At 44.1% G+C, this 27,629-nt stretch overlaps 1 protein-coding gene and 1 pseudogene across 9 annotated transcripts in view; one reads left to right on the plus strand and one right to left on the minus strand.

The window, feature by feature from the left end:
• Positions 1 to 6,846, plus strand: part of NBEA (neurobeachin) — a 608,086-nt gene extending 601,240 nt beyond the window's left edge. For all 8 annotated transcript variants that reach the window (XM_082365247.1, XM_082365248.1, XM_082365251.1 and 5 more), the window contains 3 exons: positions 1,975 to 2,171; positions 2,955 to 3,106; positions 4,988 to 6,846. In XM_082365247.1, coding sequence (XP_082221373.1) covers positions 1,975 to 2,171; positions 2,955 to 3,106; positions 4,988 to 5,078 — 440 coding nt within the window. In that variant the 3' untranslated portion in view covers positions 5,079 to 6,846. The remainder of the gene's footprint in view (positions 1 to 1,974; positions 2,172 to 2,954; positions 3,107 to 4,987) is intronic.
• Positions 6,847 to 13,461: 6,615 nt separating this feature from the next.
• Positions 13,462 to 24,917, minus strand: LOC309615601 (TOM1-like protein 1 pseudogene; annotated as a pseudogene). The gene has a single exon. The product of its transcript is annotated as a TOM1-like protein 1 pseudogene (transcript).
• Between the last annotated feature and the right edge of the window lie 2,712 nt (positions 24,918 to 27,629).

Consider the following 27,629-nt stretch of genomic DNA (forward strand, 5'->3'; position numbering starts at 1 on the left):
CAAGGGGAGGGGACTTCCCTGGTGGCTCAGTGGTTAAGAATCCGCCTGCCAATGCAGGGGACACAGGTTCGATCCTTGGTCCAGGAAGATCCCACATGCCGCGGAGCAACTAAGACCGTGTGTCACAACTACTGAGCCTGCGCTCTAGAGCCCGCAAACCACAACTACTGAAGCCCGCGTGCCTAAAGCCCGAGCTCCGCTACAAGAGAAGCCACCGCAATGAGAAGCCCACACATGGCAACGAAGAGTAGCCCCTGCTCGCCGCAACTAGAGAAAGCCTGTGTGCAGCTATGAAGACCCAACGCAGCCAAACATAAAAATATAGTAAAAAAAATAAAAAATAAAAAAAATGAAAGACAAGGGGAAGATATCCGTGATGATGGGGCCCGTGGGGGGCCCAGGCTGCTCATCAGACACAGCCTTGGATCCAACCCCCTCCACACGTCATTTTCTTCTCAAGGCTGGGGACTGTGTAGTGGTAGATGGGAAAGGAAATATGATGACTTAGTTCTTCTGACTTTTTGTGGAAAAAGTACCGTTTCGGGAAAAGTCAGGAAACTTGAGTTCTAATTCTGGCTGATTTACCAATTCTCCATGGGAGGCTCCGGGGCAGTAAGGAGCCTAATGCTTAGGAGAAACTGAAAGAAAACCAAAGGGGCCGAGTGTGGTGAGGACACCATGGACGTAAGGAGACAAAGGCTGAAGAGGTGAGGGGCCCCCACGGCACAAGTATTTGCAATTTGTATTTTATTTTGAGTATAATGGGAAACCATTGAAGTCTTTTAGCAAGGTGATGAGATGATCAGATTTGGTTTTTAGGAGCTTATTCTGGCTGCTTTATAGATAATGGGTATCATGCCTAAAGGTAGGGACACTGTGTTTTTGTATTTAAGAATAAATAACCCAGGGAGGGACAGATAGGATATTTTCAATAAATGTCTTTTAATGTCTGTTTTAGAAATAACATGTAATATCATTCTATTCTGTAAAGAAAAAAAAAGAAAAAAAGGAAAGGGAAGGAAAACAAGAGATGCAGTATGCATAGGGAAAAACATTAATTTTCTATAGATGATGGTTGATACTAGAAGTGATTGCTATTTTTTTTTCTCTAACTCTTCGTATTTTCTGGAATGCACATCTATTACTTTAGTAATCAGGAAAACATTTAAGTATAGCCTTATAATGTCACTTGTTTTGTAAAATGTGTATCTACTGAAATCAATTGTTTGAAAAATAAGAATGTAATTCATGCATGGTTTTATGGAGTTTTTCTGGGGATCGTGGGGGACAGGTAATACCAAACTACATTAACCAATTATTTGTATGAACTTGACTACTGAATGTTTTATCTTAAAATTTCTACCTGAGAAAAAATAAGTCACTCCCCATACTACTTTTACATTCTCGCCTCACTCTTCATTTATTTAAAAAAGAAAAAGTGTTCTTACAGTCTGAATTACTTGATTCCTTTTCTTAATTTTGCCTTTTTCATTTTATATATAGACTATAGAAAGGTAAAACTTATTATTTGATAGTATTGTATTTATGTGGTACAATTAAAATTTTGATGATACTAAAGAAAATTAGTGATTGTTTTGATAATTCTCCTGAACTTTCTAAAGAAAAATTTCTAAACACATATTAAGAGAAGACTTCGACATACAGTCTTTTATTCTCATGTAATGTATGAACTGTATCCTTTTTTAATGAATATTATCTCATGAAGGAAAAGAACAACTACTGACCTAGATAAAAAGTTTGGAAGACACGTGTGTGTCATGTAACAGTTCTCTGTACTTGTTCTGTTGAAATCTAACATCAGTGCTTGGCTCTTGCCACCATAGTTCTTTTCTTTTCTACCTTCTTTCAACAACTCTGAGTGTATTATTCAGGTACAGTTGGCAGGTGTGTGGGAGCTAATAACGTGACTGGTCGTCACCAATGACTCTGGCCTTGCTGTTCCCTGCTCTGCAGAGGGCCCTTGCCTCGTCCACACAATCACCGGAGATTTGCTAAGAGCCCTCGAAGGACCAGAAAACTGCTTGTTCCCACGCTTGATTTCTGTCTCCAGTGAAGGCCACTGTATCATCTACTATGAACGAGGGCGATTCAGCAATTTCAGCATCAATGGGAAACTTTTGGCTCAAATGGAGATCAACGATTCGACAAGGGTAAATCTGCATGTTCCATGCTAACTGGGGACCTAGCCAAGAGGTTAAAGATTGACTATTTTACATTAAATGACTCATAATAGAATTTCTCTGGTATCCAGGTAAATGTGTGTTGGTTTGTAAAAGCACATAAATTCATGTTGATTGATGCTTTGAACAAACCCAAAATTCATTTAATCCCAAGTAGTTAACTCAGTGAATTAGACTTTGGAGGTGATGGCTGTAGTTTGATTAGAGGTTAGACCCTTAAGGAGATTTTTCCTAATCTCTTACAAACAATTTTTCCCGCGTTGCACTCCCCTGACATTAAAAGTGAGTTTATTGTCAAAGAATCTTATCTTCTGAACCCTAGACCAAAATTACATACCAAATTGCCCATCACTCGCAAATGAATTATAATTGCTGGTTTATCATTATTAAAAACAGCTTTTAAATATGCTTCTGCCATTTGTTCTAAAAGTCTTGACATAGCTAGTATTCAGAACTTAACAAAACATCATGTTACTTAATTCTCAAGTTCTTTCTGGATTAGACTGATAATATTCTCTTTGGGACTTCTGTTATTTTGTAACCTAAATTGGTTTTAATAAGATCCTTTGTTTATGTAAGAACTTTGATGAATTCCACATTGGAAAGCCTATGGATTGGACTTGAGAAAACTTGGACAAGTGGCTAAACGTAGAAAATAATGACAAGGGACTTGTATTAAGTGCCTTTTAGTAGTGCCCACTGATCTTTTGGGAAACACCGAGAGAAATGGTTGCTTTTCTGCCTTGTCCAAAGGCCATTCTCCTGAGTAGCGATGGCCAGAACCTGGTGACCGGAGGGGACAACGGTGTGGTGGAGGTTTGGCAGGCCTGTGACTTCAAGCAGCTGTACATTTACCCCGGATGTGATGCTGGCATTAGAGCAATGGACTTATCCCATGACCAGAGGTGAGCCATGCTGGGGAGAAATGTGATCACTCAAGAACTGTCATTGAAAGTTCTTAACATTTTACCAAGGGTGAAACCTGCCGTGAAGAAGATTCCAGCATCCAGATGGAAGAAAGACTAGTGCAGAAAAGGGTAAATTGAGGAGAGGAGTAAGTACTGTAAGAAAGGATTCTGGTAAGAAGGAAACAGAGGAAGAGAATAAGGGGGAAAAAAAGAAAGAAATGGGTCTGAAGAAAAACAGGCGCATCTAGACACTGCCCAAAATGTAGAATTATCCCCACCAACTTCTCTGTTCTCACATCCTTACCTGGTCTCAGACAGGCCTGCCTGGCTTACATTATGTGAAAGAAACACATATTTTTTAGCAGAGTCTTGGCTTGAGGCATACATCTAGCTAAATGCAGCCAAATGCAAAGTACAGACTACAGCTGGCCTCTGTTTTAAAAATACGAGGCACTTATTACTTGAAACAATCTCCAACACACCCCTCTCCGATTTTCTTATTCACATATCTGCCATTTATGTTATTTTGTGGTATTTTATGTATTTCCCTAAGACACTATAATCTTTTCTTGGAAAGAATTGACAGGAATGTTAACAAAGTAATATGATTTTCTATTGTTCCTCAATTTGCAACAAGATTTTGTTATTTCCTAAAGTTTGCCTTTGGGTTTATTATAAAGTGAAAAGAATAATTGGAATATAAAGTCTAAATTTCTAAATTTAAAAAATAAATTAAAACTCTATAATCTTAATATGGTAATTTCTCATTTTTTGCTATATATTTAACAGAAATAAGAAAAGCTTATTAACCGACTTATTTCAACTATGTGTATATTCTTTATAAGAGTATTGGTTTTAAAACAGTATGAATGTTAAGGCTTATATGATAAATTTAACAAAGCATCTTCACACTATAGTAAAACAGTACTGAAGTCATCAAGAAAAGCAATGGAATTTAAGTTAGTTTGGGGAGGGGGTATTTGATCTGCAGCCCAACCTGTTTTAAAGAAAATTTAAGCAGATTATTATTAGAGTGTTCCAAAATGCTGTAGTCCGTATTCATAAATGGGAATGGTTTACCATGTAATTATTTTATATACATGGGTGTTTCTAAAGTATTTGAAATGATTTGTGTTCTTAAGTAGTTTAAATATTCTCCCGGATAGTCTTATTCATTCATGTACTCATGTTGCAAACATTTGCTGCCACCATCATAGATTAAGCACTGTGCACAGTCCTGAGGATACAAAACAAGATCACTGACCCCAAAGAGCTCAAATAATCATAATAAATGTATATGAGGGAAGCAGGAGCAGAGGAACAGAAGAAAGAAGTGATTAGTTCTTCTCAAGGGGTGCAGAGGGCAGGAAAGCTTTTGTAAGATCTTTATCCTTCACTCGGTATGGGGGAGAGAGTAGATGAGAGAGCATAGGCAAGGCTGTAGTCGTCTTAGTGGTCTCCCAGGAGGAGAAGGAACGATACTAACCAAATTTCTATTTCTTTTTCAATCTCATCCTTAATTTCAATGATTATTGTTGTTTTATGATGTCCTTGATATGTTGGAACAGTAGCATATGCACATAAGTTACAGCTTGACAGATAAACATACAGTGAGGATGCCTACTCAGAAAGTGTTTATCTGATGAGTTGTCTGGTCAAAAGTTAATCAACACTTGGTCTGGAAGCCCAGGTGTTTTCGGAATTGTTTTCGGAATTGATTCAGCTTCTCCTAGGAGAACCAAGAATACATTTTAATCCTATCTGAGGGCACGCAAAACTAAAACCTGGTGAACTTTGAGATCGTGCTATTGTTTAGTGTAAAGTAGAACCACATCAGTGATTTTGTGTCTCTCTTAACTACCGCCTCTGCTTTTCCAGGACTCTGATCACTGGCATGGCTTCTGGTAGCATTGTAGCTTTTAATATAGATTTTAATCGGTGGCATTATGAGCATCAGAACAGATACTGAAGACAAATGGAGAACCAAAAGCCAAGTTAAAGCTGAGAGCACAAGTGCTGCATGGAAAGGCAATTATCTCTGGTGGAAAAAACCCGTCTACATCGACCTCCGTTTGTACATTCCATCACACCCAGCAATAGCTGTACATTGCAGTCAGCAGTCATTTTACTTTGTGTGTTTTTTCACTACTGAACACCAGCTGCTACCAAGCAAGCTTATATCATGTAAATTATATGAATTAGGAGATGTTTTGGTAATTATTTCATATCTTGTTGTTTATTGAGAAAAGGTAGTAGAACGTGTCACAAGAGACTTTTGACAATTCTGAGGAACCTTGTGTCCAGTTGTTACAAAGTTTAAGCTTCGAACCTAACCTGCATCCCATTTCCAGCCTCTTTTCAAGCTGAGAAAAAAAAAAAAAAAAAAAACACGTTTGATACTTTGTACATCAGATGCATCTTATTTAAAGGGATACTTTTGTAAAAGTAAAACCTTGTATAAAGAACAAAACATTTCTTAATTTTATTGTGGAGTTACAACGTGCATGTTCTTTAATCCTGAAGTCTTGATGGAACAGGTGCATTGACACTAGGAAATAGTAAGATCTGTCCAAGGACACAGCTTGTATGAAAGGATTGAATTTGGGCTCAATCAGTAATTTTTGACATTTTCACCAAAATACATAGTTTTGCACTTTTAAATCTAAATTCATCCCTTCTAAGTGAAATTTGCTCATAAAGCATTTGAATACTAAGCCATTATTTGCCATTTTGGTACTTGATACAAAGAAAATTCAGCCCTAACCTTCATAATTTGAAGACACAGCAGAAAGGGGGCTTAGGGATGAGGTCCTGGTTTTATTGTATAAATAGGAGTCCCGATCATTAGTTCCATAGTAATGACTTCCCAACTCCTGGACAACTCTTCCAGAATCATCCTGCTGGCTTAGCGTGTGTACATTAGGGGAGGAGAATCTGATGCTAACTTTTTTGCTGTTTCCCGCCCCCCCTCCTTTGGTTCTTGAATAGCTTAGTTTCTTTAATAATAAGTCAGACTTTATTATAACAATAACTGACGTTATTCTTTTAGGTTCTTGTGATATTTTCACCTAAAGCCACATTCTTACCCTAAGGCACTTCATCTTTTATGATATAAAATGATGGCTATCAAATGATTTTCCATACATTGTACTGATCAAGTTATACACCCAGGGGTATATACACTTTATTCATGTTTCTTCTTTGTATATTTGGTGACTGTATCGTCATAGATATGTACATATTGTGTCAGTAGGGCTATGAGGCATGTTACAGGAATGTAATTTTCTCAGAATTTACACTCACTTGCAGTCATTTATTTAAAAAGATAAAACAAGATAATGGGTTCTTTGTATTGGCACTTTGCACCAGAAACATATCATTATTTATTGATGTGATTACTTATTTGTTATCCACCTTGTACTAGTAAGTTTTAGCACTGAATTCCTTCTTCATTGTTGTTTGTATTTATGAGATTCTGAAATTCTGGGGAATCGGCGTAATGATTAATTTATTCATCACCAGGCTGTAAGCAATATCTTGAGTTTGTAGCTTAGAATTGGGAGGATAATGAACATCTGGAAGACAAGTTCATTTCATCTTGAGATCATGGTGAAATATTTTGGATATATAAATTCCTTAAGCTATTGTAACCATGTTTTATTGCAAAGATGTAAAATATGCCAGATGTGTGTGAGTTGGAAATCAAAAAAAGAAAAATAAAATATGCAAAGAATTCACCGATTTTTTCACATTTCATTGGACACTTCACTTATGTGCATTCATTATGTTGTCATACAAGTTTAAGAAATCAACATCACCTCATATAAAGGCCTAGAGCATCTAAGAACATGAAATAGAGTCCTAATGAGGTTCTGTAATTTGCTGAAACATGAGCTTCTCTGCTTGACCATCTGGCAGGGATTTGGGGCACCAGTGACCAGAGGGAAACAGCGCTTGTTATTTCTTCTGCATAGTCCACTTTTGGGGTTATTTTTGTTTCATTTAAAAGAAACTAAATGCAGGTGAAGGGTGTAACAGCCCATTACATGAAAGTTAGCAAATCGTGCTATTTTCATTTGAACCACGCTTTCTAGAATTTATCGTTGACCAGGCACGACGCAGGCGGGAGTGGAGGAGCTGCTGACCAGAGCAGGCAGGTAGCAGGAGCCGGGCTGAGGGGGCTCCGGACAGGCCCAGGGAGCAACAGAACCACAGGTGAGCTTCCATCTGCATTCTCGGGACAAAAGGGACACAACCATATAGTAGCCTGAGAAAGCCTTGCTGCTGGCACTCTCCATCCTGGCCCCAGACCAGACGACTGTCAGTCATCCTCAGCCCGGCTGGCTCCCTCAACCCAGCCCTTCTCACAGCCCATCCATCACTTCTCAGGCTGGTCATTACCTCAAGGCCTCTTTAAACCGACTGCCCCACTTCCAGAACCATTGCCTGGACTGTCACCAAGACCTCTTGACCAGAATCTGGGCCTCACATCAGAACCCTCCCACTGTACTCCACGAGACTGCTGCCTGAGGGTCTGGCTACACCACCAGCCCAGTCATCCCACTGCCCAGCACCCTGCCATGGCTTCCTTGTGTTCCTAAACTCTGGTGAGTGAAAAATCACCTGGGGAGCTTATTTCGATGAGCAGAATCTAGGGCCGCATCCACCCAGGTGATTCTGATGTGGGTCACCCCTGGGCACATTGTTGACAACATTAATGTAAGGGATGAAGCCCAGACTCAGGAGAGCACAGAAGTCCTTCAGGAGGGAAGCAGTCTCATCTACCCCTCCCTTTGACACCCTGCACCTCAGGCAAACCCACCTACTACCAGTGGCTGAGATCTACCCTGTGCCTTGGTTCTTAGTGTGTTCCCTGCCCAGAGAGCTCCTCTTTATCTGCACCACCTGGTGGCACTCCTTGCTGCAAATTGGCCTAACCCAATTTGCTCATTCACAGGCTTTTTGGCAGGTAAAGGTAGTCCCCAAGCCCCACATCTTCACTATGTTATAATGAAAACAATGTTCAGGATCAATTTCTGCCACATTGTAGAAACACATCTTCAGCAAACACGTTTTAGCAAGCAAGCAAGCATGAGACCATTCACAGAAGTCTTCTGTGAGCTTGGGAAGTCCAGCGCCTTTTTCGGTGATCTGACAATCATTGTACGTGGAAGATACACTGGAAGCAGATGCACTGGTCATCTGGAAGCGGGATCCCATTAGTCTTGTAATGCCATTAGCAGCCAGACTCCTCCAACCCAATCATTTAGGAATCAAGCCTTGGGTACCACCCCAAGAGCACAGGCTAAAGACCTCGGTCGATTCTTATACCCTGGCTATGGAGCAGTAGGAGAGGTCTCTAAAATACTGTAGCCAGTGTAGATTGAATTCACATCCATGAAATACCATTAATTTCATCAGCGATGCTAATTAAGAAGTCAGTAATTTCCCCACTGAAAAGTCAGTCTTAACATTCACTATCCTAACTAATAAAGCTTCTGGTCTCCTTTGGGATAAGGAGGCTGGAGCTCTGGTCCTTGACTTCACGTTGAGACTCTACTATTTAAATGATCTGGAGCGTAAATTTCTGATCAGGGAAACTGGCCCCTAGCGTGCAGAGAACATTAATACATACTATCACATTGCCTATACTGGGTATTTTAAAGTAAATTACAACATCATCACACTTCTACTTATTGTCATAGTCGCAGCTCAAGTGTCCCCTCCTCTATGAGGTCTTCCCTGACCCCTGGGTTAGCTTCCTACACCTGGCATGTCCCTGTCACTGAAGAGCAGTGTATTGTCATAGCTTACTAGCCTCTCCTCCATTGTGACTGTGAACTTCTTGGCAATGGAACTCTTTTATCTTGGATCCTTAGGGCAGTGTTGGATTCAGAGTAGATTGTCAGTAAATGTAGCTTTGTCAAATGTATAGATAAATAGATGAAGCCCAGACCCCTGGGCAAATTTGGCAGGAATATTCAGGGGCCCTCCCTCTTCCCACTGCCCTGACACCCAAAGCCGCAGGTTGCCTCTCCCGCCCTGCACTGTGGTCCTTCCAGAGAGCTCCATTCTCCATTCTCTTACTGTCACAGCCAGTTCTAGGTATTTTTGCCATAAGTTTCTTTGCTGTAAGCATCTTTTCCCCAAACATTTTTGCCACATAACTAATTGGCCATAAGGCAATTTTGCTGTAAAAGATAAAATAACTAAAAATAAAAGAGGGACATTAAAAAGGACATCACGAAACATGAACAATGAGTAACAAAATTAAGAGGACTTTATTGCAAAATACAAATATTTGAATACATTTAAAATGTGCATAGATTCATGGCAATACTGCTCAAATAACTGATTTTACTTTGGAGGTTTTACCTAAACACTTGTCTCCCAAGTCTTAAATTCATAGTATTTTACACTTTTTTTTTTTTTGCTTTTTGATTTATCTCCTCCTTCAGCATTGCACTTTTTCCATAAAGTGTCTTTTTTTATATATAAATTTATTTATTTATTTTTGGCTGCGTTGGGTCTTCGTTGCTGCATGCGGGCTTTCTCTAGTTGCTACGAGTTGGGGGCACTCTTAGCCACGGTGTGCGGGCCTCTCACTGCAGTGGGCCCCCCGCCGCTCAGCTGTGGAACACGGACTCTAGGCGCACAGGCTTCAGTAGTTGTGGTGAGTGGGCTCAGCAGCTGTGGCTCGCGGGCTCTAGAGCGCAGGCTCAGTAGCTGTGGCGCACGGGCTTAGTTGCTCCGCTGCATGTGGGATCTTCCCGGACCAGGGATCGAACCCGTGTCCCCTACATTGGCAGGCGGATTCTTAACCTCTGTGCCTCCAGGGAAGTCCCCATAAAGTGTCTTCCTTCATTAAAAGATGTATCAGCCATCAGTTTCTAAATACTAGGATGCTATTTGTCACTGAGCTTTGTACGGGGTAGTGAAAGCCTTCTACACTGCTGTGTGCGCTGCCGTATTGTCACGTGTCGCATGTCCGCTGATAGAAGTTCCAGAGTTCTATGGGAGATGTGGGTCCAACTCTGCACCTTCCAGGCCTCTTTCTCCTCCAGTGTAATGTGTTTCAAAATAAGAAATGCAACTATTGGGGCAAATCATCATCATCTGTCATGACTTTGGTATTATGTTGTCAAACCAAAGGGTCAGTTAGTTTATCTTTTACGACAAAACTGCCTTACGGCCAATTAATAGTGCAGCGAAAATATTTGCGGCAAAGAGGTTTACGGCCAGAATACGGGACGCAGTCACAGCCGTGGGCTTTTCCCGTCAAGGTTCAGGGACTCACCGATGATAGCAACGCCCAAGGCTACAAAAGAAGGAATATTTAAATGTTTAAGTTTCTGCTCCCTACCCACCTTCATCCCGTCGGGAGAAGCGGCGCTCACAGATGATTTGAGGTAAGAGCTTCTCCTCATTTTCTGGGCCTTTGAGGCCGCTGAAGGGCAGGGCCCCGTTACTGGGCTCCTCACTCTGGAAGTGACTTTTTAGTTCTCTCGTCAGTTAAAATGGGGATAATAGTATCTGCATTGTGTTGTTTATAGCATAAGTCAAGCTTCGGTAGAGCTCGCTCGGCAGGTGGCCGTCACCTTCCACCATCTAGGGCGTGTTTCGTTTCCGTCTGTTTGGCGTCCCTTTCCCTGTTTATCTGCTGTGGATCTTTTGGGGGTAACTTTTCCTCCTCTACCTGTCATGTGACTTTTTTTTTTTTACTGGGACTCGACCCTGGGGACCTCCTGGACCCATCCCGGTCCCGCCATGTCACCTCCTTTCTGATGACCCCAGTGATTGGTCAAGGGTAGATCTACCAGTGACCTCCCGTGAAATTTTTATATTATGAAGGGAAGGAGAGAGAAGTCTTCTAGGGAGAGAGAAGTCTTCTCGTTCTTCTGGTGCCACTAATCTGTCACTGAGAAACCGGGGACTGCCAGCAACCAGTTCCCCGTTGTGTAGAGAAAGCCCATTTGCAATAGTAGAGAATAAACCCTTGAGAGATGCCAGAACAGGAGCACTTGTCTGCCACCCACGAGTCCCTGGGCACCCAAATTGCCCTCATTCTTAGAGGGTTCCCAGTTCTGGACCCCTGCTTTAGTCAATGGCCAGTGAATACTCCCCCCACCCCAAGTTGATCAAAGCTGTATTTTTTGGTGCTTGAGATCAAATCAAAGCATCCTTAATGAATACAGTTCCCTGCCTCTAGCTCCCTATCTCTGCTTAGAAAAATGTGACAAATTCAAATTTGGTAGTAAAGCTAAGAATATTCCTTGCCTATGTATGATCCCACAGTCTCATGTTTAGATAAAGATCCAAGGGAAACCCCTGCTTCCATCCATCCATCAGCAAGACATGGAAAAGAATGCTCTTGGCAGCTTTGTGCCCGGTAATCAAACATAGATGTTGATTTAAAAATACCAGCGCAAGAGAGTACGTGTTCCATGTTATATAAAGTACAAAGACTGCTGAAACTGATATGTGCTGTCAGAAATCAGAATTGTGGTTACTCGATGGGAGGTCATGAGTGGTGAGGGCCACACCGGGGCTCCTGGGCGCTGGAGGTCTGTTCTGCCACGTTGGGCTCCTTCTCAGGAGCTGCGTTTGTTATGCAGGTCTGTTAACCTTGTGAACATTCACTGAGCGGTCCAGTGAAGATTTGTGTCCTTTTCTGTGTGTATGTTATACTTCAGTTAAAAAATGTTCTTTTAAAACTTAAAAATATGCCCGACCTCACACTGGCTCCTGCAACCACTCTGTATTTGTCAGCCCTGAGCCAGTCCTGTCCTCAGAGCCGGTGACCGCCGTCTCCACCTGCCCCTTTCCCCTGTGGTTTTTAGGTCTGCCATCTTGGCTGCCCTGTCTTGATAAGCACTCTTTTTTCTTGGCTCCATGCCACCTCCTCCACGAAGCCCCCCTCCCTGTGTGGTTGGTGCCCATCTCTCAATGCACATTGTTGCTTTCACGCACCTCTCCTTTTGCACCATCTCCCTGTATTCTCACGGCTCACTGACACACATCTCCCTTCCACTACACGACAACTCAACTGCCAGGATTTTTCCTTTTGGTGTCGCACGCATTTAGCACAAAACCGCATTGTCACTGTCGTTTATGGGTCTGTCTGTTCCACTGGACTGTGAACCAACATGCTAAGCCCTTGAAAATGTTGATTGAATGAATGAATAAACCAGTGAGTAAGTAAATGCATGGGTCATGTGGGAAAAAAACCAGTAAGCTTGAGACTTGAAGACTTGGGTCTGAGCCCTAGCTCCCCTGTCCGGTGACCTTGGGCAGGTTATGGAAACTTTGTAAGGTTCGGCTCTTCAGGTGTACAATAGAGAAAGCCCTGCGCGGGCTGCATTTTTTCCAAATCACAAAGCGCTGCCTCTCTGTGAGGTATTCCCCCTGAACAGAGAAGCCCTCAGGCGCCAGGTTGAGTATTTTGATGACGTGGCCAAAACTCACAGGAACGGCTGCGCGTGTTTTTGAATGGAATCTGTGCTGTCTGTGGGAGAGCAGGGCCAGCAGCTTCCCGCCACCACCTGCAGACATAAATCTGGATTTCAGTTCTGGTTAGCACCTAGTAAGACAGAAAGATTTTGTTTGTTTGCGTTCTGTTCTTCTGTGGTGCCCCTTCCCGATCACACAGAAACAAAACAGGAGGCCACTCAACACCGCTGGGAGAGCCTGCTTCCCAGCAGGGCCTTCTCTGAGTGTTCGTTCTTTTGAATGATGATGTGTTTTCCCTGTCGGTGATTAGAGCCAAAACCCTGGTAGGGAAGCCTGTGGTGAGAAGCTCGGAGGCCTCTGTACAGACTTTCCTCCCCTCTGTGTGGCAAGAGGTTCCCACGGGGATTATTCTGAAGGCAGCATGGCCCTGGGCTTCACGGTCTGAGCCAGCGCCCCTCAGGCTGAAGGTGACTTCAGGAAGAGTCAAGCTCTCCGTGCCCAGAGCAGGGGGTAGGGCTGGGGGTGCCAGGCCACGGGCCCAAGGGGAGGATCCCTTAAGGGTGTTGTTGAGGGGCTGCAGGGGTCATCTGGTCCTCTCAACTCCTCTGTCCTACTAGGTTGCTGGTGGCCAGAGAGGTCATGACCTCTGCCAGGGTCTCCCCTCCATCAGCCAGGTTTCTTACTTACAAGCAGAGAAAACCAGTTCTGGGTAATTGAAACAGAAGAGTGATTTGTGGGAGAGGTACCGGAAAGCCTTCTCCATTTCAGGCTGGATGGTAGACCAGGCTCCCTGAAGGCCCTTCCCAAATAGAACAACTACGATTTTGGATCAAATACTAAAATCCTGTTTTAAATGCATTGCTGAGCTGGCACAAAAGGAAAGACCACCACCACCACCCCCCCCCCGCCCCCGGCCTCCAAGAGGCTAAGCACCAAGGGAAAGTGGAAGCCCAGGCCACCTGCAAAGGGCTGTTTCGGGAAGAAAGGAGATGGGGCAGCACTGCCCCTGGCCCAGGGGTGGCCCAGAGACCCCCGAGCACTCAGCAGGTGCAGGTTCTCACCGAGAGCATCGTGGGGGTTGCAGGGTTTTGTTTGTGTGCTGGTTTGTCGTTCTTGCTTTTTGTTTTATGTGAGAAAATGGGAGACCTTTGACATCCTCATGGAGATGGAGTAGTTGAAATGACTGGCCGAGGGTGAGAATGATAACATTCACAAAACACATGTCCATACGCAGGGATTTAAAAATAGAGAACAGTAGGAAGTAGGAAGAAAAGCAACTATGCTAACCAAAATGATGATCACAGCTGCTGTGATTGAACTTCAAATTCCTCTGGCGTTTCAGGCAGCGCCAGCCAAAAACAAAAGAGGGAAGCGGAGCACCTACAGTGACTGATGGCTGCCAGCCCCGTTGAGTGCCCACTGGGTGCCCATGTTGTTTTGTGACTGAAACACACTGTTTCTTATCCTCAGAACAGCCACATAAGGTGGACATCATCATTCCTGTTGTTCACAGAAGGGGCCTGAGAGGCTAGCGATCTTGTCGAAGGCCACACACAAAGCTTTCCTCACAATAAACTTGGAATTAATTCCTCTTTATATGTGGGACACCGAGAAATCAAAGGAGCAATGGTTTTATAGCACACGCAAATGCAGTTTTTATTTGACTTTTTCTATAGTAGACAAATTCTGTGCAAGGCCCTGGGTTCAGAGCAGGGGTGACAGTGTGGTGGGGAGACTCAGGGGCCACTCACCACTGCAGTCCCAAATATGACAGTTGTGAGGAATGCAGGAAGATGGCCATCCAGGTCTCTAATTCCTTGGTGCTGTAGCATGGGATCCTGACAGAGCTGCGTTGATGCTCATATTTTATTTTTAAATAAGCTATATCCACACAATTGCACCTATAGTTAAGTAACTATATTCCAAACCAGTCCCCAGTCTCTGTTCTTGCTAAGAGAGGTGTAAGGCCCAGCTGAGGCTCCTCAGTCCTTTCAGCTGCTTTCTTCATGTAGGAGGATCAGGAAAGAAGGTCCAGGCTGAAATAAATTGTCCCGGGCAGGAGAGGTCAGGCCCGAAGGAACTGGTTTCAGTTCAGAAGGAAAACAGACGGGGGTGGAGTAGAGAGGGGAGGGGGGAGAAGGGACCCCCTCTGGGAGAAGGGCGGTGTCTGGTTCCAGCTGAAGGGCTGGGAACTGGGTCCGGGAACTTCCCCCTCTTTCCTCCTCTTCCTCTCCTCCCCCTCCCCCTTTCCCCCTTCTCTTTCCCTTCCCCCCACCATCCTCTCTCTCCTGATCCCCTCACCACATCCTTCTCCTGTTTGCTTAACTGTGTCTTTCCACCCCACTCTGATTCTAGATGATTCTCTAGCCTATTGAAGTAGATTGGAGCCCAAAACTGCTTTGAGGAGACATGAAAAAACTAAAATGATGGGAATTAAAGGGAGATCTAGGAAGGGTTTGAAACCGAGAAGGGAGGTGATCAGAGCACTTTCTGAACATAAACACCTGCACTTTTGTTCAACTTGAGACATAAAGACGGTATGTCTCTATTTTACGTAAGTGCATATCAAGGTATAAATGAATACGACTTCAGATTGAACTCTGAAAAGTCAGTATTATACCAACAGAAATACCGCAACCCTGTTCTTAAATAGCACACGGGAAGCCAGAATCCCGAAGCCAGCCGGTCTTGTGATCACACTTCAGTACAGTTGTGGGCAGAGTGCAAGGAGCAGAGGGGGACCCCTGTCCAGGGCTGGCACTGGGGTAGGCTGCCTGCAAGAGGTGGTGACAGGAAGCCGAGACCTGAAAGATGGGGGTTTTAGCTGAGAAGAGGATGTGAGGAAGGGGAGGCAGTGACCTCCCACTCTTGGGGAATTCCTACTCCTTGGGTGTCATGGTTTCACACAGGGAGTGTGCAGGCAAAGCCAGGGGCTCCTCGGGAAGCACGTGGCTCTTAGTAGGTGCACGGACAGTCAGAAGAGGTGGCTCAGTTGGACAGTTCTGAAAGCGGGTATTACATAGTGCCCAACTCGGCCCTCATAACTTCAGGAGCATCCCAGGGCACATTGGATTCAGGCAGCAGAGTCTCTGCTGTGTCCCCCAAATCTGAACATATGGGTTTCCTTTAGGGACTCAGAAATGAATATTGGAGCCTGCAGGTGCCTGTGTTGGGTGGTGAGTTGTTGGTTTCCTCTTAAGTTTCACTAATAGGTTGTAATGAAGGTGGAAACAAGCCTTGTCTTTCTGGTTATGAAAGTGCATTTTCCTCCTCGTCACTAGCATGGACTTCATGGGCCTCCCGACAGGAGCCTCCTACCTGGTCCTGTGGGGGGATGGCAAGCACAGCTTCCCGAGGGAGCTTGCCCCGTGGTTGGACAGATCTGAAATGTTTCGCTCTTCTTCTTACAAAAAAAATATATACTTCATTGAAAGCTACAATCATACCCCTGGCTCTGACCCTGGAAGCAGAACAAACTAGTACTGGATAAAATGAACAATTCCACTGGTACCAGGAGCCCCAGTTTTCCTTAGAGAGTGTCTGTTTCTTATGGGAGGGACCTCAACATCAAAACCATCACAATTCATTAATTAATAGGAGAATACCATCTTCCTACTTAATTTGACAAAGGGGCCTCCAACCAGTTCATCTAAATGTGAGACCAGATTATTTATTTATGAACTGAAAATGAGGGACATAGAAAGAAAAAAAAATCCCTATTTCACAGAACCTCAAATATCTATCTACAAAGTCAGAGGGCCATGAGTGTTTACATTGATTTTTGTAAGTAGAATGCAGATTTTATAAGAGCATTAATGTTTGATCCATAGACAGGCCAAGGAGAAATGCAAAGTTGTTGCATTATCCTCCTCAGGTTTTCTACATCAGGTAAAAGGCAGTGTGGAACTTCTCCATGTCTGGGAATGAGATCCAGTTGTTCCTTATATACTATGATGAGAAATCCAGACCTGAAGTTCTAAGGAGAAAACTGGCACAGGTTTAGAGTGGGAGCTATTGAAGTAAATGAAAAGGCATGTGAGATATTGGTATGGATATTGGGGTAACCCTTTGAGAAAATTGAGTAAAAGATTATACTTTGAGCTTATAAGGAAAGGCACATAATTGAAGGAGTAAACAGAAGTAAAAATTTGGGCAAAAATCAGAGCAAACCATTTCAACTCTTTTTTGGCAATATGGAGGTTTAACTATTCAAAAACCATCCCACTACAAAACATCTAAAAATGTTGGAGTCGACAAAAACCTAAGGGAGGTCACTACAGGCCAAAAACAAAGCTGAGTCATGAATCCAGAGAGCTATATTTTATGAAAAATACTACTACTCTAAGGTCATTTGCCAATCCCCAGTTTCCAAAAAAATAAAAATAAAAAGAAAGCGAGCCAGTAAACAGTTTAAATACAAAATTTCTTTTCTTGGGACTTTGTTCAGTTTTAGGCGGTTGATCAGATGGGGAAAGTGACCAGGTCCCAGACTGGACAGTTGTCCTGGATCAGTCAGCCTTCAGGATTGTCAGCAGGGAATCTCTCCTTCCACAACATGCATTACTAAAACTGTACCACAGCCCACCATACCCCTAATGCCATCTTGTTTATTAGCTGAAGAAACTCAAACTCTAGGTTTCCCTTTGCCATCTTTTGTACATTGTTAAGTTATGCTTAGGCAAAAAAAACAAAAAACAAAAAAATTAGATGTAGTAAACTCAGGAGAAGCTTCTTGGGTGTTGTATTTGATGTTACCTCCAACCTGCTCAGACTTGTTTTTGTTTCTGGTTGTTACCAAACCAAGAACTGGAGGACTGAGACTCATGCACACAGAGGGAAGTCCTTGTAGGACCAGGGAAAGGAAAGTGCTCAAAGACTAAGTATCAGTAGCCTTGACTTCTATTTTCCACAGCTGTTTGGAAAGCAGGCTTAAGAACGAGCAGCGATCATTCGGGACTTCGTCGGGGGCAGCCCATATAAGAACGGACACATGATGGCTTATAAAAGCACCCCTGAATGCCTGCAGTTGGAGGGATGTGAAATGACATCACACAGGGAGGGTTTTGGCTCAATTAGGGGATCTGTTTTCTGATGGACCCCAATCAGGAACTGCTCTCAGGCTCAAGAGCTAGTGAGGTAGAGCAGACTCTCAACAGGCCAGAACAGAGAATCGTCCGGCTGACTGAGAAGGAGACAATGACTAGCCAATTTTAAATGTTCAGCAGAAAATACAGCAAGGAGGAAGTCTCCTTAGAAATAATGTTTATAAGATGGCATTCTGAAAATGAACCCTAACAATTACACAACTATGGGCTGAATTCTTCTGCATGAAAAAACATCCTGACGTACAAACCTGCCATTGCGATACGGGCTGGACTGGGACAAAAGCAGGGGGACTCCCACGAGGGTGAAGGCGGCAGAGCTTACGCCTCATCAGAGTAACACCCGAAGTCACACCTGGTGAAGGGTTTCCACCCGTTTTTTAAATCAAGCAAGAAATAGAGGCTCATTTTATAATTCCACTGCTTTATTAGTAGTATTTTTTGCGTTATGTGATTATGGTTTTCATTTCCAAGTGTGGGTCCAGCCATCTAATCTTTCATTTCTTACCTAAAGTCTTAAGTTCAAGAAATTCTCCACGTTTTGTCATAGAGGCCTCTGTACAGAGAGAAATTTATGGCACCATTAAAGAAAAGCATCCGGTTCCCTAGATGGGGTAAAACTAGGGAAGTATCCCCCAGCCAGGAGTCTCCAACAGAACTGTACTAATCAGCTCGGGCTGCCGTAACAGAATACCCCAGACTGAGGGGCTTAGACAACAGAAGTTAGTCTTTTCACAGTTCTGGAAACTAGAAGTCTAACATCAGGGTTAGGGTTGTTTTCTTTCTTCCTGGCTTGTAGACAACCGCCCTCTTGCTGTGTCCTCACATGGCCTTTTCTCTCTGCATGCTGGGGGGAGGGGGTGGGGGATGGATTTCTGGCATCTCTTCTTATTCCTATAAGGACACCAGTCCTACTGGATTAGGGCCCACCCTTATGACCTCATTTATCCTTAAATGCCTCCTTAAAGTCCCCATCTCCACATACAGTCACATTGGGGTTAGGGCTTCAATATATGAATTTGGGGAAGATACAATTCAGTCCAAAACAAGACTATTGCTGTATGGAAGGTCATTTGTGACATTCGAGCATATGACAAAACCCCAGACTTGTATATACCTCCCAGCTGAGAGGAAAAAGCATTGCCTTCACCTTCACAAGACATGGCTTTGAATCGTCTACAACTTATCTGCTGTAGTGATCTTGGGCAAGTTCCTTAACAGGGTTTTTGTGAGGGTGACATAAGATATTATGTGAAAATGTATAGTCCTAAGCTCTACAAATGGAAGAAAACTAATGCATTATAGTTCAGTAAGACTTTTTGATCATTCTGTATGCTCACCATCAAAATAATGTGACTGGGTAGGGTCAAATAAGGAACTTATATGGCTACAGTATGGGTCATTTTAGGAAAAAGCAACTTGAGTCGATTTCCAGAGTTTTTCAGGGTTAATTTTCTCATTTTGGTTCCCTTGTACCAAAATATGAACAGCTCTACTGCCAAAAGTTATGTCCTTTGCCCTATTTTCCAAAGCTGTCCTCCTTCTCCTTCCAAAAGTGAAAAAGGATTAGGATTAACAGTTAGATAAACTAGTATGTATGTGTCTTTCATGGAGAAAAAGCAGAATTCACTTACTCAGTTAGTCATTTTTCTAACAATCAAACACTCTGTCCTGAAGCCCTTTAAACTGGATATTGTGTTGAATGATGTCACTAATGTTAATTGACAGTTTGCTGGAAACTGTCTCTTAAAAACTCTCAATTTCTGTTCAAGACCTGTTTATTTTGTTACAGAATTAGAAATCAAGGAGAAACTTCCAGAAAGAAAAAGTGTGTATGTGTGTGTGCATGCATGTGTTTTGGCTTTTATACTAGGAAGGTCATTTGCAAGAGAGAGACAAAAAAAAGAAGAAGAAACAAGTAGAAATGAAATTAGACCTGTGTTTATACAGTTCTGCACGTTGGCCCAGGACTTATTTTTGAAAGTTTGTAAACTAGCCTTCCAGTTTAAATTGAATAAGTAGGTGCAGCTGAGTAAATGGGGAGACGCCGGTTTGCGACCATGTGTTTTCACTTTAAAATTACATTGAAGAGGAACAGAGGGGGTTAGAAACAAAAATAAGAAAGGGAGATATAAGACAGGCTGTGTTTAAAGGGAAAATGTGAGAAAACGAAGAGTCAAAACAGAAGTACTCTTTGCTTGGCCCGAGGGGCCCGAGGCTGCTCCACCCTGATAGCAGAGAAAGAACAGCTTTCTCAGAGCCGTCCCTCCAGACCTGGCAACGGATGCAGGAACCTGCCAGGCAGGGAACCCCACACACCGAAAGGCGGGGTGCTGGCACGGGACTATAAAAGGTCAGGAGACATTCTGGGATGGTCTGGATTAAAGACACGTCCATCCAGGAGGGAGTCTCCCCCTAGTGTCCCCGGGGCAGAACCAACCCCCAGTATCTGAGGATGTAACCGTATTTGGAGATAAGGTCTTTAAAAGTGATTGAGTTAAAACGAGGCTGTTAGGGTGGGTCCTAACCTGATCGGACGGCGTCCTTATAAGAATAGAGCCAGGGGTGTGTGCTCACAGCCGAAAGACCACGTGAGGACACGGAGGGAGGAGAGCCATCTGCAAGCTGAGAGAGGAGGAGAAACCAGCCCTGCTGGCACCTTGATCTTGGACTTCCAGCCTCCAGAACTGTGAGAAATAAGTTTCTGTTGTTTAAGTCCCGCAGTCTGTGATACTTTGTTAGGACATCCCCAGCAAACTAACTGGGTGCTGAAGAAAACCACACCCACAACACCCATTAAAGGGGGGTTGTTTTCTTGCCAGTACCAACATGGAAAGAATCATGTGGCTTCTCACTTTAACACCAGGGGAATTGCTTAGTTTCTGCCTCCTTAACTGCCCAGGGCACGTTGTAAAAGCCATCTGGACACTGTAATCACTTCTGGGAGATTCTAAAAGACTTCCTTCAACTTATCCCAGTAATCTGCAACATCCCTGTTAAGGATTAAATTATGCCCCCCCCCAAATATGTTGGAGTCCTAACCCCCATACCTCAGCAAGTGACTTTATTTGGAAATAGGGTCTTTTTTTGTTTTTGTTTTAATGGTAATTTATTTGTCATTGTAATTTATGACAAACCAAAGTACAATTTATTCTGAATGTTTTCTAGAAGTCTTTCTTCCAAAAAGAAAAAAGAAAAAGCATTTAGTATTATAAAGAATTATATTTAAAGGCAACCAATGTAGAATCCATTGACCTCTTGAGGGTACCTGAAATATAATTAAACTACAATCATCAAGGCTTTTACAATTCATAATTCTAAACAAGAGTATTATTTATAAAGAAGTGCAAATTGACTTCTACTTTCAACTTTAATTAAATGAAGACACTCAGTATTCTTCCTGAATAATAGTTTTTCACATTTCATGCTTTCATCTATTAACAATCATTTTGTAATGAAACAGTCTTCATCTACTCTTATCCCAGCTCTTGTGATGATTTCTAAATGTAGGAAGGTCTGTGAAACATAAGGTGCTACACTTAACCTGGTTGGCCTCAGTACCATGAATTTTTCTTCTGCTGAAGTTTTAAGTGAATATATGTTACAACCAAGTTCTTTTGAGATAAAGCTTGAGCTGCTGTCAGGAACCATAAACGTTACTCTGGAACAGTTACTCTTCTGTTTAAACTTCATTACTGCAGAGGAAAAATGTTCCACCGTGGTTTTGATGTTTTGGAATGTCTTAACTTCCGAGTCTCAAAGCTGGACAGGGTCTACCTTTTAGAGAATTGGCACCCATAATGCCACTAGTGAGCTGGTCATCTGCTTCCACCTCAACAGTCATTGTGACTTTGAGCTCCTTTGTAGTGATATACATCAGTGTCTTCATAAATAGCTTCTGTGGTGACAGCAGGAGCTAATGGATCAAACTCCATTACCTTGTAGTAATTGGGTGGCTGGAAATCATTCTTTGTCATCGCTGGTTGATTGCTGGGCGAGGATGGTAGTCTCTGCTTTGATGGTGTCGCTGGAATGGTCTGTAGACTAACCGGCTGTAGTAATACTGAATTTGAATATTCCAGAAAACTCTCATATGTATGACTTGAGGCAAGGTTTTGGCTGGTCCTTTGGGCAAACAGGGGTGTTTCTGTATTTTCCGAGGGTAGCAAATCCACCTGTGGATGAAGACTGGGTTTCAAGTTGTTTGTTACAATAGGACTTGGAGAGCTGAAATTTAAGTCTGAAGGCTGAGCATTCAGGGTGTTGTATTCTCCCAGAGTGGCCCTGTGTGTTGGAGGGCTGGGACTCAGGTCAAGGAGATCAGAGGATGGGGCAGAAGGTTCACTGCTAGTATTGGCATCTTCCCCCTGGTTCTTATTTTGCTCCAAAATCCTTTGTTGCTTTCGAGTAAACCTCTCATATCCAAGGGTGGTGTTACTAAAATCCTCATTCACTTGAACTAGCTCAACAGTGACATCTTCCTTCTCCACCACCACGAGCAGGGCCGTGCTCCTCTCTTGCATCTCCCGACCCGTCTGATAAAGTTTCTGCAGAAGCTCTTTGTCTTCACGGTTTTCAGACCCAGCAATATTCTCCGTCAGTATGGCAGACATCACTCTCACATTCATTTACACCATATCCAATTCACTGTGCAGTTTTCCAGTCTGTTCTGGAACCAGTGTAATACTGGAGTTCTTGGGAACTACAGAAGAAAGAGCTGGTGCAGTAGGAACAGATGGTGGTGGATTCGGTGAGATCTGAGCAGTCTCTTGTCTGGCTGTTTCAGCATCTGATGGAGGAAACTGAACATCTTTCTTAAGGAGATCCATCTTTCTTACACTTCTTTCACTTCACTTACATCCATACCTCCTGGGAACCCCTGCCACCACATCTTAATGGAATTCAAAATTCTATTCTGAATGTCTGTTGGCAAGGTATATCTGGGATTCAGCAGCTTAACTAGACTATCTTTAACAAATTCCTTCTTCGCAATCAGAGACTGGAAACTTGGACCACAGTTCTGTATGCATATGTCAATAAGTGACAAGGTAAGTTGGATTTCTTTATGATTGTAGTTTTTGGAAATCCTTTTCTTCAAAGCTTTTACTGCATCTTTTGGCCCATCGTGGGCAGTGTTAATTATGTCACAGATGTGCATAAACTGGCCCCAGTGTTCAGTCTGAACTCCAGCAAATGTAGCCTTTTCTATGTGCTGGCCCATGGAGGTTGCGAACGGGTCCCGGTGACTCTTCCCAAGCGCCGTGGTAGCGCAGGGAGCCAGCCTGGGCCTCCGCCCCTGCTGCCAACCAGAAATAGGGTCTTTACAGAGGTAATCAAGTTAAGATGAGGTCATTGGGGTGGGTCCTAGTCCAACATGACTGGTGTTCTTATAAAAAGGGGAAGTTCGGACATAGACACACACAGGTAGAACGCTATGTGAAGATGCAGGCAGAGATCTGGGTGATGTTTCTATAAGCCAAGGAATGGCAACGATTGCAGGCCGACCACCAGAAGCTGGGAGAGAGGCATGCACAGATTCTCCCTCACAGCTCTCAGAAGGAACCAGCCCTGCTGTTGTTGCTTTGATCTCAGACTCCTGGCCTCCAGAACTGTGAGACAATACATTTTCATTGTTTACGCCATGCAGTGCGGGGTACTTTGTTATGGCAGCCCCAGGAAACAAATACAGTCCCAGTTCAAAGTGTTTCTCTTCTCAGCTTCTGGAAACGTGTGTGGGGATTGAAAATTTGGCATATTTGGTCTACAAGGGTCTGGCTGCCCAAGACAGAGCCTAAGATGGCAGCCACAGTGTTTTGGGGTTTTAGCTTTTGGGTGGTATAATTGACGAATTAAAATTGTACATATCTAAGGTATACAACCTGATGTTTTGATACGTGTATACACTGTGAAATGATCACCACAATCAAGTTAATGGACACCACCTCACATAGTCATCTTTTGTATGTGTGTGGCGAGAACACTTAAGATCTACCCTCGTAGCAAATTTCAAGTGTACAATATAGTATTGTCAACTGTAGTCGCTGTGCTGTACGTAGCTCTCCAGAATTCGTTCATCTCGCCAGACTGGAACTTTGTACCCTTTGATAAACACCTCCCCTTTCCTCCACCCCCAGCCCCTGGCAACCTTCATTCTATTCTGAGCCACAGAGGCTTATAACCTCATCTTGGAAGTGATATAAAGTCACTTCTTTGTATCTATGGATAACAGTGTGTGAGGGGATTACTCAGGGTGTGAATCCCAGGCAGGGGGATCGTAGGGGCCGTCTTGGGAGCTGCCTACCTCTGACCTTTGCAGGGCTTCCACTGACTGACTCTGGGCAAGGCTGTGACCTTTATGGGTCTCCCTAGTTGGCTTTTATCTGCATAATGACAAATAATGATTGCAAGGTGATGGACTATTCAAGTGGTTACATATGTTGTCCCATTTAATTGGTACATCAGTTTCCCAAGGCAGGGATTCTGTTTCCATCTTAATGAATGGGGAACCGCTGGCTAATATTCAGGAGGTCTTGAACTCAGGGCGGCCTCTTCTCTGAGCTGCCATGTTTTTAATGAATGAACAGAGAGAGTTGGACTCCAGAGCCCCTTCCAGCTCTAGTCTCCAGGAAGCCTTGGGCTCTGAGGAAAGGCTTTCACCCTGATGCTGGGGGGCCTGGATTCTGGAGCCCCTGCTCTTCCTGCAGCTGGGAGCAGCTCCACCTCCCTGGGCCCGGGTGTCCTCAGGCACACACCGTTATCCTTTGGGGAGATTCTGTTTCTGAACAGAGGTGGGCGGTTGTGTCTGTTTCTCTGGCTAAGACTGCAGGGATCACCCCTGACCCGACCGCGGGGGCCCCTGGTGCTGCTGGGCCAGCTGGCTGTGACACATGCGAAGCCAGGTCACGAGCTGTCACTCATTTCACCTTTCTTTCCAAACATTTATTTCTGCTATTTTGAGGAGAAGGTTCTAGACCAAACAAGGCCATAGCTTGTGGCCATTTGTTGCAGGTCTGGGACACCTCCTGGCCACAGCGGGCCGGTCGGTAGAGGTCTCCTTCCTCCAGAGGCCCTGAGTGCCCGCACCGAGGGTCTCATTTCCTCTCTCCCTCGGTGATTACATTTTGGGACTCCCTTGATTTCTTTTCAAAATCCACCCCGTCCACTCCTTGGTGACCAGAGCGGGCAGGGGCTGGAGCTGGCCTGCAGGGCACGTCTGCTCCCATGACCAGGCCTCCAGGCTCCCCTTACTGCCACCGGCAACCACGGAGCCCCGTCCGCGTCCCTGTCCCTTCCGAGCAGCGTTTGGGTGGTTTTCCGTTTTGGCGTGACTGCTGCCTGCCCTCGCGCCCCTCCCTCTTTTGTCTTTCCCCCTCCGGGCCCTGCTTGTTATTATCAGGAGAAAACAGGTCCACGTTGAAACTTCAGAGGCAAGTGGGAAACCCATGTTTCGAGACACTGCCGAGGCCTAGGCTTCAAGAGAGCTCTGTCACCCCCTCTTCCCACAGCCATGGGGAGCCCTTGCTCAAGGTCAAGGTGAAGCCCAGTCTGTGAGCCACGTGAGGAATTCTGGAATGTCATGGGGCCGACAGGACTCTCATGAGTGCCCCTGGCTCGGCAGGAGGCCTGAGGAAGAGGTTTTGGAGGGCATGGGGCTGAGTTCCTTGTATGAGGGTACTGCACCCATGATAAGGGGACGGGGCCAGACAGGCAGGTTGAAAAGCTTCAGGGCCTGGGGCTTTCCGCTCCACAGGTGTGTTCAAATGTTGGCAAAGCATCAGCCAGCGTTAAGTGTTATAGTGCAGCCAAGCCAACCAGTGGGGCCTCCCCGAGCTAATCACCCGCAGGTGCTGAAGCGCTGTCCTCCTGTCTTTTATCCAGTGAATTAGGGAGCCCCTAGGACTGGTCCTGTTCTGCCTTACCCCACAGTAACTGGAAGGCCAACTTCCTATTCCCCAAATGAGTCCTAATGTATTGTTTTTACTCCTGCCCTTTGAGTACATTCACTCAGTCTATTGCTTTCCCTTGTTTAATAGAGTGTGAGCTGTGGAGGGAAATCGTTGTGGCCTTTATCCTGTGATGCTAAATGGTCCTTCCAGCCTCCACCTCACGTATGAAGGCCACCTGGTGGGAAGGCAGTGCAGCAAAACCAAAAAGGGCTTGAGTCTGGTAGCAGGCAGGCCCGCTCCACCACCAGCTGTGGCACTTTGATCAAGGCCCACAAAAATATTTGAAACTTTTTGCTTACCTCTGAAATTGGGACAATAATCTCTGTTTTGCAGACTTATGGTGAGGGAGACCATGCGCGTAAAATGCCTAGCATGTAGTAAATGTTCAATTGAACAGTTTTCTCTTTCTTGCTTCCCCTCGAACCCATCCACCCAGGTGGGGCGAGGAAGGCTCGTAGCCCAGAGATCACATGAGAGATGACAAGTGTAGACAGATACCCGTGAAACTCCTGTTCTCGTGCTCCTGCTGCGTTCGAATTCCACAGTCCCAGCCCACACCCTGGGAGGCTTGGGACACCCGAGAGGGAGCTTCTCTGAAAAATAAAGTTGCCACTTGCCTGCTACCCCAGGTTACACTGGATCACCACATAATGAAATGATTTTCCTTCCCCCTTTTATTTCCTCTCTTTCTTTCTTTCTGAGACAAATGGAAAAATAATTTGATCCCCTTGAATCTTTTCACCCTGGGTATTTCCCCCTTCACACCCGAGCGCCGCCCCTGGATAAACGGGAACACATGTGCTGAAAGGCCAGCCTTCACCCTCCTGACTCAGGGCCCTCCTTCTCTTGGGACACGGGTTTCCTTTCAAACCTCAGAATAAATTCATCACAGCAGGAAGAACATTGTTTTTCTTCAAAACTTGAAGGGAAAAAAAAAAAGCAAATCCCATATCACAATTATTCCATTTCACAGGGAAAATGTTGCCCTTTAATCTCAAAGTTTCTTCTCTCCTGAAGGCTGTGGCCGAGGTGACTCGCAGACTCAATACAGCTGTTTTTTTTGCAGAGTCCGCACTGATTCATTGCTTTGGGGATCCAAAGGGTGACACATACATATTTTGAATATTACCGTGGGTGTAGATCTGCATCATGGCTTGACTTAAAACGCTTCTGCTTCTTGAGGTGTTCACACGTGGATGCTTTCAGTGGAGTTTTTACTTAAAAAATAATCCTCAATACAGTTCTTCCATTTGAAAGTTGAACTTCCTGAAAAATATGCTGTGAACCTTAGTATGTTTTTTTGTTTGTTTGTCCTTTTGTTTGTTTTTTTACCGTGGCTCCTCTGACATCCTAGCCCATCAGAGAAAAACTCCTTTTTCTTTAATGAAAACACACAATGACAAATGTCCAATGCCGTGGACATTAAGCTCTTTGGTTTGACCATCTTCTGTAGCACACATCAGAGAAGCAGGATGTCTTCTTGAACTGAAACGTTGGCTCAAGAATTCCTGTAAACTTCCTTACACTTCATTTTAAGAAAAACCCCCTGACACTGAGCATACTTCTTTGCTGCCAGGCGTCTTTCTGTTTATGTAGACTTTGTTTACATGTGCCCCCTGTTAATAAAAATCTGTATTTAACAGATGCACTCAAGCACCTTGGAAACTAATTTTCTTTCAAACTCAAGCACTTTCTGGGAAGGAATAAAAGGAGTGGAGAGTTGGGTTGGCAGCCCTCCATCGCGTGACCATTTATCGTCAAAGAATGTAGCAGAAGACGGCTCCCGCTATTTCCTTTTGATTTTGGTGTGTAAATCTGCTCTCACCTAAAGCTTGACCATATGATGGTGCAGACACACATTAAACTGATTATTTCTGTCTGAGCTGTGCGTAGAATGTGCACTCTAAATTGCACATAAAAATGTTCCCCAAAATAGTACCACCTGCCTGCAGAAGTATCATTTTCTTTCACAAAGACAGAGCCAAATGTGTTTCTGGCATCCTGCTGCCTCTGGCTGATGAG

This window comes from Balaenoptera borealis (assembly GCF_965194805.1).
Source record: "Balaenoptera borealis genome assembly, chromosome: 18".
Taxonomy (NCBI): domain Eukaryota; kingdom Metazoa; phylum Chordata; class Mammalia; order Artiodactyla; family Balaenopteridae; genus Balaenoptera; species Balaenoptera borealis.